Raw genomic sequence first — 18,070 nt, 5'->3', positions numbered from 1 at the left:
GTTGTTTTCCTTGTTGAATTAGTCAAGATTTGCCAGAGAAACTGAAGCAATGTATGTACCAAGAGAGACAGAGAGAGGTTTACTTTTAGGAGCTGGCTCATGGGGTTGTGAGGCTGGCTATTCTGAACTCTGCCGGGCCAGCTGGCAGCCTGGAAATTCCAGCAGCAGTTCATATTACAGCCTGAGTCCAAAGGGAGTCTGGAGACTGAATTCTTTCTTCTTTGGTGAACCTGTCTTTTCTCCTAGGGCCCTCAACTGATTGGATGAGGCTTGCCCACACAGTGGAGGGTAATCTGCCTTACTCAAAGTCTACTTATTATTAATAATTATTAATTATTTATTATTATTAAATATTAATCTTAGATTAATTACTTAGCTACTTAATCTTAATTAATTAACTACTTTCCCAGTAACATCCAGAGTGGGGTTTGACCAAACTACTGGGCACCATAACCAAGCCAACTGACACATAAAATTAACCATCACACTCACCATCATCCTATTGTCCAGAGGTTGGTAGCTCTAAACAACTATAATTTACCCACACACCATTTGAGATCCCCAACAATCAGTCTGAAAAATGCTGGCCAGTAGATTTGCAAAGCAACTATAACTCAGTGGATGCAGAAACCTCTCAAAATATCCTATCCTGGTTTACAGACTAAGGATGTGTTGATGGTGTAATGATGGATATAATTTGGGTCATGTGCATAATATAAACTCTTGATCAAAGAAAAATAGATATTGCTTACACTGTTAAGACATGTTGAACTAGAGAGCTGTTACCACTTTCCTGTTTCATGACAATACCTTTAGAATTAACACCATCTACTTAGTGTAGTAAGCTAAATAATCGCTCCCTACAGATACTCACATCCTGATTCCTAGATCTGTGAATTTGTTACCTTATATGGCAAAATGAACTTTGGGTCCCTATTTCAGAATACTTTTTCTTTCACAAAACAAGTGTTTGGAGGTAATTGTCAATGTTTAGTGACATAGGAGCTAAGTTTATAACCAGTATGCTCTACTCAAGGACACTTATCTAATTTAATTTGGTGTTATGTAACTGTATTGCCAGCAGCTACCCCATCAGCACCCCAACCTGTGCTGCTCCATGACAGTAATCCATCGCCTTCTGTAATGAATGCACTGTCTCTTTTGCCTTGTAACTGTGTAGCCATCTTCGTCGCCTTCTGTAATGAATGCACTCTCTTTTGCCTTGTAACTGTGTAGCCATCTTAAATCCAGCACTTTCCTTCAGAGCCTATACAGTCAGTCATCAAGTCCAGTTACCTTTTCTTTTGAAATACTTGACATCTGTCTTTTCTTGTCCATTTTCCCTGCCACCACTCTAATTCAGACCATGAGTTATCTCTCCTTCCTCCTGAAAACCCTCCTAGCAGGTTCTCTAACATGTTTCACCACTCTCTCCAGCCTTCCTACACTTAGGTTCTTCCCTAATCATTCTCATATTCCATATATATTCTGTCCATATACTACATATGATGGTGCTCCCAAAGGCTTCTTAAGCTCTACCCCAAAAAAAATTTTTATTGCCTAAAGAAAAACTTCCAAGATTTTTTCCTGCCTTAGTTCACTTTTATTGTCAAGATGATTTAATATCTTTTAAAGAATAAATGAGGTTCAAGACTATAAGAAGTCTTTAAAAATGCTAAATACTCCTTACTAATGCAATGAAGCACCTTTGCCAGATGCTTTGTTGATTTACTGCTTGGTCGTACACAGTCCTTGGATTTCCATGTGAGACCCATTCAAATGCCAGTGGGTAGCTTTCTACATGTAAGGCATGGCCTCCTGGCGGAGTAGCCGGACCTCAGATCTCAACCCAGCTCATCCGGTTCCCACACTCTTGTTGTTCAGGTCGCCTGAATCTTCCTAGGCTCTTTCCTGGCTTCTTTCTAGATTCTTGTTTCCTTTGTTGTTAAGAATCAGAAGAGACAAAATAGGTAGGTGATTTTCAGAGGTATTTTTAAATGAACACAGAGGAAGAGAATACACATGGATATACAAAAAGTTTCTAGAGTTTTCTTATTTTAACCAGAGGTTAGCCACGGATTGGGTGAATATGGAGCTTAAATATGGTTAAAAGAGTGGAACAGCCCTACTCTTTTTATTACCTCATCACTGTCTGGTTTCAGTAGTGGAAAGTGGACTGTAAACAGACCTGTTCAAATGCTGTGAGATTGAATTTGAATTGATACCAATTCCGAGAACTACTGATAAGAACTACACATGCCTCTTTGCTTCCTAACATTATCTCCAGACGTGGACTCCCAGCTTCCGGGCTGCTCACTGTGCCCTCATTACCTACCTCTGTCTTGTTCTGTGTGTTGCCTCATTTCTCCCTGGCCAGTCCTGGGCCAAAGCCATGGATAATAAAGGGTTTCACACTGTGTCCCTAAATACTCCTTTTCTAAGGCCAGACTGTCTTAACGCCAACCTGTCACATGTTCTGCTGCTCTCCTATTACTCATTCTTGACACCAGGTACCTAAAATCCCTGCCTCTCAACTTCATTCATTGGTTATTACATTTCCTTCTTTCTGTTTTTCTATTTCTCTTCCTCTTATTACTGCTGCTGCTAATATTATGGTAGAGTCTATCCGGGTATTCAGTGAACAATGAACTGTTCCTGGGTTCAAGGTTACATGCTCCATTTATTTCTCATGCTTCTTATCAATTCATCATTCAGATGTTTTGCACGCCAGAACATCCATCTCCCAGAACTTTATTTTTATAGTTTTACAATATTCCAAAATATTAGACATAGTTAAAACAAACTGTAGAATCTGCACCAAAATTAAAAAGATGTCCAGTGACTAAAATGAATTTATGTTACCTGTGAAGAACAGAGAAAGGATTGACTTTAACCCTAGGTTTTTCCTGTTGTTTTGCCTAAGCCTGACAAGTGGGAGAATAAACAAGTCAGGATAAAGGCCCTAGCGCTGCTGTCTCTACCTCCAGGGCGGTTGCCAGCATGGGCTCTAACCATGCCCGGTGTGGATTTAACTGATCCTGATAGACGCTAGACACAAAAACAGCCAGGGAGAGTGCCTGAGAAATCATGGACTTGGAAGTTCACAGCTTCTCCTTTCAGCCCCAGGCCTTTTCCAGCCTCACCCCGAGGAGCAGTCCGCAGGACTGCACTCAGGGCTTCTTTAACTGTGTGGAAGAAAGAAGGACAGCACCAGACTCTGGAAAATGCCTGTTCATGTTGCAGTAGGAAACCAGTTCTGATCTCTCTCTTCAAAAGGAAAAAAGAGCCTCTCAATTGCTTTAAAATGCAGCTAAATCTCATTATTCACAGCAGTTATGTTCTGTAAAATCATTGACTAAGAGAATATTGCACCATTGCTCCCAGGAGAAATCCAGGGTTCCTATGAGCCACTGGTCACATTTTTTTTTTTTTTTTGCTAATCAGTCAATGCATAGCCTTGTTTTATGTGTGTTTCTATTTAAAGACACATTGTTTAATATACATTTTAAATTCATTAACATTTAACTCATCACCAATAACATGATTCATTTCTGAATGAAGCTTATCTAACACATGTCTTTTCTCCATGAAGTGTGTCACAGCCCTATTGTGCTTGTGAACAGCAGACAGCACTTCAGCACTATGCCAGGGGACCACTTTATAACAAACTTGTTGTTGAATCACCAACAAAAGCAGAAAAATGTAAAAACTGCATCACTACATAGACCACTGAAAGGACATTTGTTTACAGTATGAGAGCTGAAGTGTCATCTTGCTTGACCTCAGCTGGGAATGTGCACTTCGTGTGACTCACATTTTTCACTGCTCTGCGCATTTCCACAAATGACTGCAAAATTCCACAGGTTTTGATGTTGGGGGTACAAATAAGCTTTTATAAGTAAGCAAATTTATAAATAATTGAATTTCTGAATAATGAAGGTCAACTGTATTTGTATGGAAAAATACATTGGACTTAGGTATAATATCTGATTGAACAAATATTATTGTCCTCGTTTAATGGTTGAGAAAATTGAGAGGCAGAAAGTTCAAGTGGCTTGTCCAAATTACATTAGTAAATGTTAGAATTAGAATTTGGTGCATACAATCTGATTCCAAAGCACTAATATTTAAGCACTTATGACACAATATTACCTCTCAAAATAAATAAGTATTTAGTTTTAGAATTTTAGGGTTTAAAATAATGAAAGTTGTTATCTTGAACTTTATTTATTAAGATGAAATCAAGATTCGCTGATTAGGAATTCAACCATTTTAACTAAAACATTTGGGAAAAAAAAGAGTTATCTTATGTGAAGTTTCTTGAGCAATTAAAAAAGAACATACAAAATGAGTACGGCCTTTTCTTTTTAATATTAAGAGAATATTTTAGAAACAAGAATGTAATTACAACAATTAGTGAGGTGAATACAAAATTAAACACTAAAGTGTCTCTCTAAGATGTACTTCCCACTCTTACACTTTTTGTAGTATGAGAGATAACAAACTGTACAAAAGGGCTTTAATGCCCCATTGTTTCCCTTATGCATTTTATTTACATTATCGAGATTTTAGAAATTTGATAATCTTGGCAGTATTTTTAGTTCCTTGAAATTCTAACTAGGATTATATGTCCCCTATTTCAGCAAGATGGGAAGAGTGACACCTTACATGTTGCATGTGTGCTCCTCCCGTCACAGAGCAGTCAGATCATGAACCCAGCAATGCTCTGTTTTACAGATCCACAGAAATACCAACATTTCATCAGACTCCAGATCCTGTGATGAAAGGAATGAAAATCATTACCTTTCTTCAACCTTCACAAATATCGTCCTTACTCCTTTAGTTGATATCTGATTAGCATCTAGGGAAAATTATCCTAAAGCCATCTGTGGCATGGCCTTGAGCCCAGAAGAATATCATAAGTCCTACAATTCGGACCCCAACCTTACAATTTTATAAATGAAGAAACTGAGGTCCACAGAAATGAAGGAACTTTCCTAAGCACCACAGATTCAGTGGCTGAGCTGGCATTAGAATGCAGATCTCCTGACTTTTTATTTCTGTTTGTTGTGTGCTTCATTGTTTTGTCGTAAAGTGGCCGCCTGGTCATCACTCACTGAGTAAATAAAGATTTACTACTCCAAACAGTGATAGAAGAGAACACTGGATTGCGTGGTCATGCACTTTCAGTTTGCATACTCATCTTACTTTTAAATTATTAAGGTTATACTCGAACCCTGGGTATATTCCCATTGTATTATTCTTGTGAGCGAGGTTAATCTTTTGAAAGCTTTAGTTTGATAACTTCAATCTAATTATTGGCCATCTTTTATAGGGATTGTTTTGGACTGTTAAAAATGGCTCAGCCCAAACAAACATGTAACTTGATATCTTTACTGTGTGCCAGCTCACCTATTCATTTTTGTTTGCAAAGACTAATAAGATTGGATTTTCACTGAAAAATTCCCCTGCCAGACATTTAATTCTCTTCTTCCGAAATTATCATTTGAAAGACATTGGCTGAAACAACTGAAAACTGAAAATTTATTTTGTCCAGGGAAAAAGTTGAAAGCAAATTGGCCACACCTTCCTTAGTGTGAGTTGTTGCTTCTTTATTTACACCTTGATAATAGAAACAAATCCAATGAATCTTGATTAATTAAATGAAAATTACCATGGAATGAAACAGATGTATGCTGCAGATTAAGCACAATCTAAAAGTTTTTAAAAATATCTTCTTAAGGAATCTGTTATTTAAATCTAATAGGTAAAATTGGCAAACTGCAAAACAAATACTGTGAGTTTAAGAAAATCATTAGAGTATAAGCTAAGACTCATAGGACTTCTGCTTCTGATTAAGATGTATAACAACATGAGTCTATTTGTTCTCATTGTAACAATGAGAACAGGCAAGAAGATCTTCAAAATCACAGTTTCTTTTTTTAATCCAGCATAAAATGAATGACAAAAGAAACTCAAATGAACTAAGTTCCAGAAAGGGACAAGTTCTTCATAAAAGAGAAGAAATTCATAACTTTCTTCATCCCTTACAGAGGAAAAAGAAAAGAACTCACTATAGATGAGGAGTAAAGAGAAGCCAGCTGAGCATTTAGCAAAACTTTAATGGCTGTATTTAGGCTAGTGTGGTGGACAAAAGTCCCAAAGAGCCCCAGGTACAGAGTGGGTTTGCATCACCCACCAACTCTCTTTTGTAGGCTGTCATAAGTGCACAGAGCTAGTATACCGATGACTAGAGGAAGGGAGGAAGGCTGAGCGAGATCCTTAAAAACCCTGAGGATCAACTGGTGACTGCTGAGGAGAGGGAATGGGACAGGGTTACTGAGACAGATCCCATCAAAGCTTCTACCAGATGGGAAGCGGCAGCAGACAGGTTCTAAATACCGAGAGGCATAGAAGTGGGAAAAATGCCTCCGAGCTATTGGGATAGTAAGGAGTCTACCTTAACTGAGTGTATTCAGAGGCCCCACAAAATCTGAGAGGGATGTTCTGATGTGAAAAATTCTGGAGGCAGGACTGGAGAGAAAAAAGACCCATCCAAAAGCTGGCAGCCAGTCTGTAGAGCAACAGAGGTTTCTCAAGTCTCACCAAAGCTCATATTCCAAGCTGTGCTGAAGAAAGTTATGATCCTGCCCTCAAAATATTTGAGGCCAATGGTTAACTTATTCTAAGTAAAGCCACAAAATGACCAAGCTCAGCTCACCTGCAGATTAACATGAGTCAGCTCCCTAGGTAGTAGTCTGATTGAAGAAAGGATGTGCCTTATTCTGGGGGTAAATATTATTTACTTCAGTCCTTTGGTACAGTCGTCAGCATGCAGTGTAAAACTACAAAAAACATAAAGAAGAGATAAGATGACCTATGGTCAAGAAAAGAGATAGGCTACTATAGAAGTAGACACAGAAATGTTCCAGATGTTGAAATGATCAGATAGGAACATTACGATGACTGATAATTATGTTAATGAAATCTATTGTAAAAGTTGCATAACATGCATAAAAGTTGGACATTTTATCAAAGCAATGAAAAATATAATTAAAAAACAAAAGGAAATTCTAGAAGTATGCAATATCAGAAAAGTTTTAAGCATTATATAGGCTTAATTGTAGAAACAACATGAAAAAGAAAGGAACTAGTGAACTTGAAGACAGTCAAAATAAATTATTCAAACTGAAAAAGAGGAAAAATTCAGAGTCTAAGTAAAGCCTTAAAAAAGAACAAGCTTAGTTCATCTGCATATTAATTTGACTCAGTTTTGATCCAAGCTCTATAGGATAATGTTACATGATCAAACATACGTGTTACTGACTTCTCTGAGTAAAGATGAGAGAGAACGAGGCAGAAAAATATTTGAAGGTATAATAGCTGAGAATGATCTCCCTAGGAGAATATATACAAAAATATCATACCCACACACATCACAGTTAAACTGCTGAAAAGCAATGATAAAGAGAAAATCTTAAAAGGAGCTATGCTGGGGGTTGAGGTAGGGATGAGTGTTGAGGAAAGCACATACCTTACAGGAAAACAATGACAAGAATCACACCGGACTTCTCATCAGAGGTAGAGGCCAGAAGACAGTGGAATGCAAGAGTCTTTGCTGTGTGATTCCAGTTGTTTGAAATCCAAGGTGAAATAAACTTATCTGTGTTGATAAAAATTAGACAGTAGTTCCCTCTGAAGTGGAGCTTTGGCTAGAATGGAGCATGAGAGGATTTGCTTTGGTGACGGAAGCTTTCTTTAGCTGGTTTTGGGGTCTGGTTCCATGGGTGTCTACAATTGTCAAAACTCATGAAACTCATCATCAGTGTATTTTTCAAATATAAATTACACTCTATAATTTTTAAAAGCCAATAGAAACATAGATATCTTTAAGCAAAAACATTAGTGATTGTGTGATCTAGAGTTAAACTAAGCACTGAGGAGTGGCAAGGGGCAGCATGTAACCCTCCCCTGGGTCTCAGACATTATTTGATCAGCACTCATCCGCTGCCACGGAGTGAACGTCAGGAGAGAGGATAGCCTCCCCCAGCAAAGTTTTGTTTTGTTTTTTTTTAAGATAAAGAACTTTCTCACCTTATGCTGTTGCAAAAATGCTTATTCCAGATACAGAGGAACCCATTCATATTTCAAATTCTCATCATAATTAAATCAAGGTGAAAATAAAATAAATGTCATTTTATAAAAAAGTATGATGCCTAAAAACCCAAACTGGTTCTTAGCATAGTCATGCCTTTATTGACATGAATGCCTTTATTCATATATAAATATCATATGTATATTAATATAATATGTGCACATACTGAGTATATTTAATTTAATTCGATGTTCTGCAAAAATAGTGCTAGAAATCACGTTCCAGTTAACATTGAAGTAGCTAATACAGCTCCTATGAATCATTTTAATTCTTTAAAATGTTAACTCTGTCATATTTTAATTAAAAAATACTTAAATTAGAAATTTTCTGGTTACTGACCATGTGCATTAGCAGGCTGAGCATTTCCTGCTTAATGAAAATAAGCAAGCCAAACCACCTCATCCAAGACGATGGAAAGGGTTGCTGTAATGATCATATTGGGGCAGGTTTGAAACTGATTCATCATTTTTTAAAGGACCAGCTATTCTGGGGTCAGTCTCTCAGGATGGTAAGTACTTGGGGATAGTGAAAAGAATTAATGACCATAAGGTTGGGGCAAAGCTGAATTAGGACACGGATGTTTTATAAACTATTTGAGGCAGAAGAGAGAGAGGCAAGGAAACTAATATTTCGTGAGTGCTTACTATGTTTCAGATATCTTGCTGGGCACTTTTGATATGCTGTCATCTAATTATCTCAATAGCCCTACAAATTTGAATGAGACAGCTGGGCTCAGATACTTAGTAGCTTGCTGAATCTTCACACAGTGGATCTATGGCAAAGCCAGCTGCCTGTAAGCCCACACTTCTGTAACTATCATAATCTGTATTGCCCAAAGGATAGGAAGATACGGGAATTCAGAGGAAATACACTTCACCTCAACAGAAGTAATAATGTCTAATGATGAGTGTTGTCTAAGAAGCAGGCTTCCTTAGGAAGCAGAGACCACTCCGTCGTTAGAGCTATAAAAGCAGTACCTGGAAGACCAGCTCTTAGAGACTCTAGGAACGCAGTGCTGTTACTGGGCAGAAAATTGGAAAGGTGTTCTCAAAGCTCTTTCATGTCTGTGACTCCACAAAGCATTCCAGTAGATTAGTGGATTTTCAGCCGTGTTAGAAATGAAATAAAGGAAAGGAAGATAAAGAGCCAACCTTCAAACCTGTAATCCCCTATAGTATCAGCAGTATGATCTTAAACCAGCAGAGCTACTTTCTTTTATTTGCCAGAAAACATGCTTCCAAGTGTCAAAGACTGGTAAGAAATGAACCCTGAAAAACCATGTCCACTTGTCACAGTCCTTTTTATTCTTCCTGGTGCACAAAAAGTACAGCGAGTCTTAATGAAGTTTGTTGTAATTGTTTCTAATATTATATTACCTTAAACTTGGGGAATTTACTGACAGGGAGGTTGGTGAGGTTAAAAGGTGAATGTATTCCTATAATGATTAAACACTTATTTAATGAAAGTAATATTTTAAGCTGCATTAACAGTGATTTAAAAGTACACCAGAATGGCAATGTGTAGGAACAATGCATAAAGCATTGATTTGCAGGTGATGATGTTTTTCATGCATTGTGTGTTATGATGTGGCAAAGAGAAAGATGACCAAGGGCATATAAAAATTCTGATGTTTTCATGCAAATATTTTTATTAGCTTTGGTTGGGTTTAATTATAGCAGAAAATTATTTTATAATGCATTTAAATGAAGATAAATAGAAAATTATTTCTTAATCCCTTTTAAAGAAAATACATGATTTTTATTTTGAAAATTGGTACCTACCTTGAAAAGTTTCAGCTTTTACAAGCTCATCTTCATAAAATATTTGATAATTTTCAACTCATTTTACACCATATAAGAAGGGACCAGTGCATTTATCATTGAAATACAACCACATATTTACCTCTATCCATTTGGTTCCACATTTTGAAGGATAAAATTTCCTTACTATAAGTTTTTAATATGTCCTAAAGATTTTTGTCTAATTTCTGTTAAAAAATACAAACCAACAAAATAAATAATTTATTCAGCCCTGAAATATCCAAGTGAATTGAAAACTCAAGGGTTAATTCCACTCTTTTTTCCTTTTTTGAAAAAAAAAATTTGGTCTACAAAATAGCAAAGAGGTAAATGAGGCCAGAGTCACAATTTTCCAAAGTATTATGAGGTGGTTGTTTTCATTGCTTTAGAATTTTGCTAGAAGAGAATTGACTGTTGTTTTGATGGCTTTGTTTCTGTTGCTAAAATTCTTCACATTCCTTGCTTCTGATAGTGCCATAGCTATTAAAGTCAGCTGGTGTGTAATTTCTGTAACACAAAATTTTCCAGCTAGGTGTGAAACTGTAGAGTAATAACAAACCGTCAGTCATCAGGGTGTGTGTGTGTGTTTGTGTGTGTGTGTGTGTGTGTGTTTTATCATTGAGATAGTAGTTTACAGTCATCATTTTATAGTTATGCATAATTAATAATGTCTTCTAATTGATAGTTAATAGGTAAATATGCAGTTCCAACTCCAATAGAATGTTGATATGAAATCTGTAAAATCCTGATGGAAATTTTCATATTAAAAGTGCCCACCTATATTTTCTGTTGCAGTATTTTTTTTTTTTGGAAAGAAAAATTTCACGTAGAAATCTAACATAACCCCTCCAGAAATCTCATGTCATTTCAACTTCAAAAGGAAGCATGGCGGTAGAAAACACAAAAAGGTGTCATAGATGAACTTAATTGTTACTTAGTGTTTGGCTAATGTTGAAGTACATTGAAAAGGACTTATTACAATGTAATGTTTTTGTTTTGCTTCCTTTTAAATTTAGGAGGTTGATGTGCCTTTCTAAATTAAATTTACCCCACAAGGAAGAGGGAGGCATGAATGCTAGTGAGAGTATTAGTTTCTATATATATATATATATATATATAGAAACTAATATTTGCTGAAAGATGAGAAATAGAAAGGGGGTGAGTCGAGTCTACTTTGCTAAAACCATTGACGGTTTCATATATGCAGAATCACACTAAAAGTCTGCTCTCCTTTCTGAGAATTACTTTTAGGAGTAGGTTGTGTTTGACTTTTTCTTATGGGGTTCCAGATATGATAAAAAATTATTCTATTCCTGTGCTTACAGATACATACTTCGAAGAACTTCCAACTCTTCTCCATTGTGCAGCAAAATTTGGCTTAACGAACTTGGCTAATCATTTGCTTCAATGTTCAGGAGCAACCTGGGCATCTAAGATAAAAAATGTGGAGGGTTCCGATCCAGCACGTATTGCTGAAAGGCATGGGCACAAAGAACTCAAGAAAATCTTTGAAGACTTTTCAGTAAGTTTTTTTTTTCATTTTATCTCTAAAATTCTATTTTTTATAAAATTTGCGTGTGTGTGTGTGTGTGTGTGTACATGAACGTTGCTCTCTTGAAAATGATGCGCTGAACAGCTGGTTTGTGTGTCTTTTGGTCCTGAGTCATTCACTGACTTAAAAACTATTTTGCAAGATTAGTCAACTTGTTCTAATATTGCCATAAACCAACTCTGATTCCACACTCCCGCCCCTGAAGAGCTCTTTTTGAAGCTTACCTGGGCTTTCTGGCTTCTAAGCAGCCTGTTCAGTATTAGAAAGGAGAAGGTAAGAAGGAAATGAAAACCTATTGCTTCTCCTCTTTTGTTCAGAAATCTAAGTAAGACACTGTTAGGCACATGAAATGAGATAAATATTTATTAGGTTTAAGGAATACATTTTGATAATCATTCAGAAAGTCTCCCCAATAAAAAGCTGATTCATGTTGCTTAAGTTTGTTTCTGGTATGTGATTCCTTCTCTGTTAAGTCCCCAGTTCCTTACTGTGTAGGTTGAAGCCCCAAATTTCAGAGCACCCTTTGAAGGATACTAGTTTTATACGAATGCAACCAAGAGAAGAGTTTGAAGGAGGGGATATTACCTTGGTACATAAAACACACTTTGTGTTTCCATGATCAACTTTAGAAAAGCAGTCGTTTCCTGTTTGTAACAAAGGTATGCATGTTTTGCTCTAGAGTGAATTATACTTCTGATGGCTCTTAGGAAAGTATAATAGGCAATAATTGTGTTGATGATTATGTCAAAATTTGTCTTTGGATTTTCAGAAGATAAATAATTGTATCCCCAGTGAACCGTTAGTAGAGAGCATTGAAATACTATGGATAGCTCTGGGTCATTTTAGCTTATACTCTGATTATTAGATTAAGACAATGTTATATTGGAATTCTAAAAATCCCATCAGTATTTCTGATTTCCAGAGAGCAAAATAACAACCAATTTAACTTTTTTCCCCATTTTTAAGAAATAGCAAACAGTTATCAGAAAAGCCTGCATATCATACACTGTGTAGAATCACAATATTTTCTGCTTGTATTTAAAATAAATACAGAAATTAAGTTTTGTAATAATGTTGATAAACTACTTAATTTTATTCTATGTCCTTCAAATGAGGAATAAGCATAATTTTTATTCCTGGGAAGGTTTTAGACAGTGCTTGTCACATATCTTATGAGTGTGTTCATTTTAATCATTATCCAACATGTATAGTCATTGACCATGTGCAACGTGGCATGTGTCTCTGGTAAGTCAGTGAATCAATGCAGCCTTGAATATTGGCCCACAATACTGTTATTCATTACTTCCTGGGTGCTCAATTCTCTACAACCTTATTCTCAAATTTTGACCACGGAGGGGCTTAAGATTTCCCCTAAAACATCCAGGGTTACTTTCTAAGATAACCCCTGATTTTCAAAGAGTGATGCTTCCACTTCTGGTTCTCCAATGAGGACTTAGCTTTTAAAAGATGCAGCCACATGCAAACTGTACATTCTTCATAGGTAGCATAATACTGAATAATGAAGGTAGATATGAAAGCAAGTATGAGGGTAGGATTTGATGGATGTGGGAAATAATTTTTTTTTCTCTCTCGCATCCTCTGGGTATTTTTACCTTTGTTCCTATAATAATAGCACTGATATAAGTTGATTGGTATCATTGTCTTTGGGTGACTCTTTACTCTTACATAGTGGCTGCATAGTGGCTGCATTGTAGTTTTGCAAAGTTACACTTGATAATTATTCTAGGAAATTTGTTAAATTATTTTATGTATTCTGTCCCTCTGTGAGCTGTCACATTTTGCTAGGATGTCTGTAGCAGACATTTCCATTGTAGATAGGACAGATAGATCAATTATTTTGCAAATGTTCTGCTGTCATTTAGGAAGTGACTATAGCTATTGCAAGAGACAGCAGCTTTATAAGGACATTTTACGACTATGGATAAGTTTAGGCACAGTAATTTTGCAAGCTACCAAAGGTTTTTTGGTAAATGTATGGTTAAGGAAAAGGGAACATATATATTAGGTTGTGATACACATGGAAAAGTATGTTTCCTATTGATTTATTCTTCTAGTTATTCTTCTAATTATCAGCTTAATTTAAAATAAATCCAATAATCTTATCTGCTTAGTCAAAGTATCAGATAAACACATGTTGAAATTTTATACTATGAATTATAGTAGCTATGTCTTAAGAGTATATCTAACCTTAATGGAGAAAAAAATGTGCAATCTATATTGCTAAAGTACTTTGTTTCTTTAATAATATTTACATAACTTTAATGTTATAAACGTTCTATTCCGATAAATCTAAGATTTTGTCACATATGCATTCAAATTTTCCATGAACCATTTTTCAGCTTGTTAAAAGGAATGGATATTCTTTGAGTTTGTGGTTTACAGTCTACAAGTTGACCATACTTCTTTACTGGAGAAACGTATATTTCAAAATTCAGACATGCCCCCGACTGATTTACTGATTTCTTCAATTCTTCCTAATCCCCTATCAGTGAAACATTGTTCATTTTAGGATCTCACAGGGAGTTACAACACAGTGAGTTTGGTCATAATTGAATAAAGTGAGTAGAAGGAAAAAGCCAATCATGATTTTTAAAAAATAAAGAGAAAAAGAGAATCATTAGTAAGCACTCGTAAACGAACAAGTGCCACCCGTATCTTAGTGTTGGCTCTGTGAATAAGGAGAAGGAAGAAGGAGGAGGAGAAGGAGCCCCCAGTCACATTCCTGACATTCCTCTATGGCGCTTTTTACTTTGAAAGGTTAATAATTTATGTGCAATCTATGAACAGCGCTTTGTCATTATGAATGAGTAGCTTTCATGTTTTGAGAGTTATCTAGCTAACACCTATACTTGTTTCATGTCAGTACTACTGTAGCTAATAGTACCATATATTTCTATAAGCCATAATGTCTTTCAAATAAACTACTCAATTTTCAGTCTGAAAATGCCTCCTGAGATTAGTATGAAAGGTGGCTAGACAAATAGCAGAAGCATTGGTATTTAAATCCACAAGTGAACCACAATTTGCTTAATAGAATTCTTGAGGAAAATCAGACTATTTCAAATAACGAGTAGCAATATTGACAACTAATTCAGTCTTCTAAAAACTTGTCTTTTAAATCAAAAATACTTGAAAATTTAAAAATAAACTGGAAGTTGACCACAGGTTACAAAGTACTTTGTGATTTACGATAAAGTATACAGCAAAAATGAGAATGTGTCTTAAGCAAAATAATAGACCTGGTATCTCCTTGTGTTATCTTCGGTATGTCATCCCATTTATCTCCATCAGTTTAAATCACTTAACAAAATGATTGCATCATGTGTAATTAGAGAGAGAAATACATCCTCCTGTGTTGCCAGCTCTGGAATTGGAGAACCAACAGATGTTTACTCAAAACAATATCCAGATAGTATCTTTTTCTTCCACCACAGTGTTTACTCATGTAGTTTGGTGTATATATTAATAAAATCTTAGTCATAAAAATCTGCATGAAAATTTCAGAGATAGATCAACTTTCCATGCACTTTCTCTAGCTGGCTTTTCAGGACTCCTAACTGAGAATCTTTCAGTTGTTAACGTCTGTGATGGAATTTTTGTGACATCCTGCTATCATTGACTGACTCTGACACCGCTGTTTGCCTCTGTGGGCAGTGGGTCAATGTGTGTGTGTGCGCGCGCGCACGCGTGCGTATGTTAGAGAGAGAAAGATTGATTCTGTTGCCCTCTAGTGTCTGCCTGATGGTGATCTTGATCTTTTTCAAATGGTCAAGGTTTGGAAAGTACAAAAGGGGTGGATGTTGAAGCACCTCGAGTCTCCCTAATATAGGGCAGGGATTGACTGACTGGTGTAGGAACCTGTTATTCAGAAGTTAGGCTCTATATTTAGACCAGTGAACATTCACTCTTCCTGTCCCATTATTTCTCTCAGTCTCAGCTGTGCTCGTTTGGTACTTTACATACCCTTTTGTTCCATTTAATTTAGTATATATTGGAATATATTGATGTCATCCAGATGGCAGCATACCCTGCTTTGCTTATCTCATTGTTCTTTCTTATTATGTCTAGAAGCTGATAGGGCAATGCGCTCTCTCTGCTCCCACTGTCAGGTGGCCCCAAGGTGCTCAGCATGTGTTTACTCATTGATGGGACAAAGGCAAGTGTCAAGTTTAAGGATTTGTTTGATCTCACCCAATAATATCTTTGATTGAGTCCTGCGTTTAAAAAATCTTACTCATATTCTTTCTACATTCAAGATTTTTTAAAGTTTGGGTTTAGAGTATTCACAGACAAATAGCCCAGCTGCTATCTTCAGCATATTTTTAATAGGCTAGCCTACCATGAATTTTAGAATCCTGGCCTTTGTTCAGTATTGATGTTCTTTTAGGACTGAAGAAACTGGAACAAGTCACATAACTGCACTTGACTGCATGCATTACAAATTCATGTCTCAGTTATGCTTTTGGAACTACTTAGCTGTCTCTCTCTAAAATCCCATTCAATGCACCACAGCAGCACATTACAGAGTTTTACTCCTCCCCAAGTCCTCAAACCTAGTTTTCATGCCCTAACTCTGCAGCTCTAAACATCCTGTTACATTCCCTCAACTCTCTCCTCTTCTTTGTCAAATTTTTATTTTTCCTCCAGTTGTCAGGTCTTGGGATTCAGCCAGATTGGATTAGAATCCTAACTTCATCAAATACCAGGTTTTCCTCCTTAGATATCCGTTTTGTTTTCTCTCAGCTTCAGTTTCTTTATCTGCACATGGTAAAAATAATCCCTTACAGGGTGTTTTTAGGACTTGACAAAATAAATGGGAAAACATTAAGCATGTAGGAGATCCACAATAAATGATATTGTATCCACTTCATTTTCTTTTGATTTATTGTTATTCATATCAACTTTGGACCTCACCATCAGTCATACCCTCTCTTTCTCCTGCATCATTAATCTCTCCCTTTATACTGACTCTACCTGAACAAACATGTTCAAATACACACATGCACACACACACACACTCCCAACAATCCTGCTTTCTCTTTGATCTCTTTTCAATACCAGAATTAATTGGAAGAATGCCTTTTCATTTCACTCATTTCTTTCCTCCAAGCAATCAAAGCCTTGCATTCAGCCCACTACTGTAGTTGCTCTCTCAAAGGCATGAACAATCTACTGTCGATCAGATCTATTGGATTCCTCTCGGATGTCCTTTGACTCAAGCCTTGGCACTGGTTTTCCTGGCCCTTCCCTCTTCCTAAACCTCCGCTGACCTTCTGTGACTTCCTCCTCTTACCCCATTAGCTAAGGCTGTTTCTGCACAGTCTTCCCCTGTGACTGGTAGCCAAATCATTCACCTTCCTCCTGACTCAAGGTTCCTGTTTCAGTTTGCAAGCTGAACATGCCTGCATGGATCTGCCACAGGCCTCTGGATCTCAGCACACCCACAATAACCCTCTTCCCTCATCCTGGTTGATGACATCATTATCTGCAGTACTGACTTGACCTAAAACTTGAGAGTCATTTTCAACTCCTAATTAGATAGTCTCGGATGCATATACCATTTCCTATTTTTCAGATGAGGAAACAGACTTATAGAGATATAATATGTTGCCCCATGTCACCCAGCTAAAAATATGTCTGCCTTAACCCAGAACCCATTCACATAGCCAGCTAGCTACCTGGGTCTAAATACCGGCTCTGTGATGTTCTAGCTGTGTGCCCTGAGTAAGTCACTGAATCTCCCTGTGCTTCAGTTTCCTCATTTGTAAAATGGAGATTATCATAACACCTTTTTTGGTACTATCGTTATGATATGGCAAGTAAAGTAAATACGTACAAGAATGCCTGACAACAGCACTTGATAAAAGTTATCTATAATCATGTATTGTTCTTCTATTGTTCAGTTCTGAGGGAGTAGCCATTCTTCTGTGGAACGTTTTATAGTTTAAACTAAGTACTGATGAATTGTTACTTATTTTTCTTTAATTGTTTTTCATCTCTGCCTCTCCAGTAGATTGTGAATTAGTCTATGAGGGCAAGGACAGTTTTATCTCTTTTACCACAGTATCCTTAATATCTAACAGAGTTTTGGCAAACACTGTGGGTTCACTACCTATATGTTGGATGAATTAATCAACCAGTGTTGATTATATTAACTTTTCAGTCCCTGGAAGCAAATATCATGCTCTGTTTACTCCATATTCCTCATAGTATCCAACATAACATCTTCCAGGTTGTAGATAATAAATGTTTATTGAATAATAACAATAGAAAAGACTCTTAGCCTAAGGAAAAATTTTTAAAGTGTCATTGGGATAAGTTTATCCAAGATCAGAAATAAATATTATTTTCTTGTAGTTCTTTAAGGGAAGTGACAATGGGAAAATGAAACTTGGATAAACATTAAGTCAAAAAAAATTCTTGTAGCTTCCTGGAACTTACCATTAGTGAAAGAGACATTTGAGGCTGTTCATTATCACAGTACAAGTGGTTTTGATCTTGGCAAATATTCCAGAGTTTTAGTGTCAATACCCACCCTTAATC

The 18,070-nt window shown here is 36.5% G+C and overlaps 1 protein-coding gene across 14 annotated transcripts in view; it reads left to right on the top strand.

Annotated features, from left to right (window-relative positions):
* Positions 1–18,070, top strand: part of BANK1 (B cell scaffold protein with ankyrin repeats 1) — a 551,109-nt gene that overhangs the window by 384,353 nt on the left and 148,686 nt on the right. For all 14 annotated transcript variants that reach the window (XM_072939857.1, XM_072939872.1, XM_072939893.1 and 11 more), the window contains one exon: positions 11,280–11,476. In XM_072939857.1, coding sequence (XP_072795958.1) covers positions 11,280–11,476 — 197 coding nt within the window. The remainder of the gene's footprint in view (positions 1–11,279; positions 11,477–18,070) is intronic.

This window comes from Vicugna pacos, chromosome 2 (genome assembly GCF_048564905.1).
Source record: "Vicugna pacos chromosome 2, VicPac4, whole genome shotgun sequence".
Lineage (NCBI taxonomy): Eukaryota > Metazoa > Chordata > Mammalia > Artiodactyla > Camelidae > Vicugna > Vicugna pacos.
The sequence above is the reverse complement of the archived record's forward strand: the minus strand, read 5'-3'. Positions and strand labels throughout refer to the sequence as shown.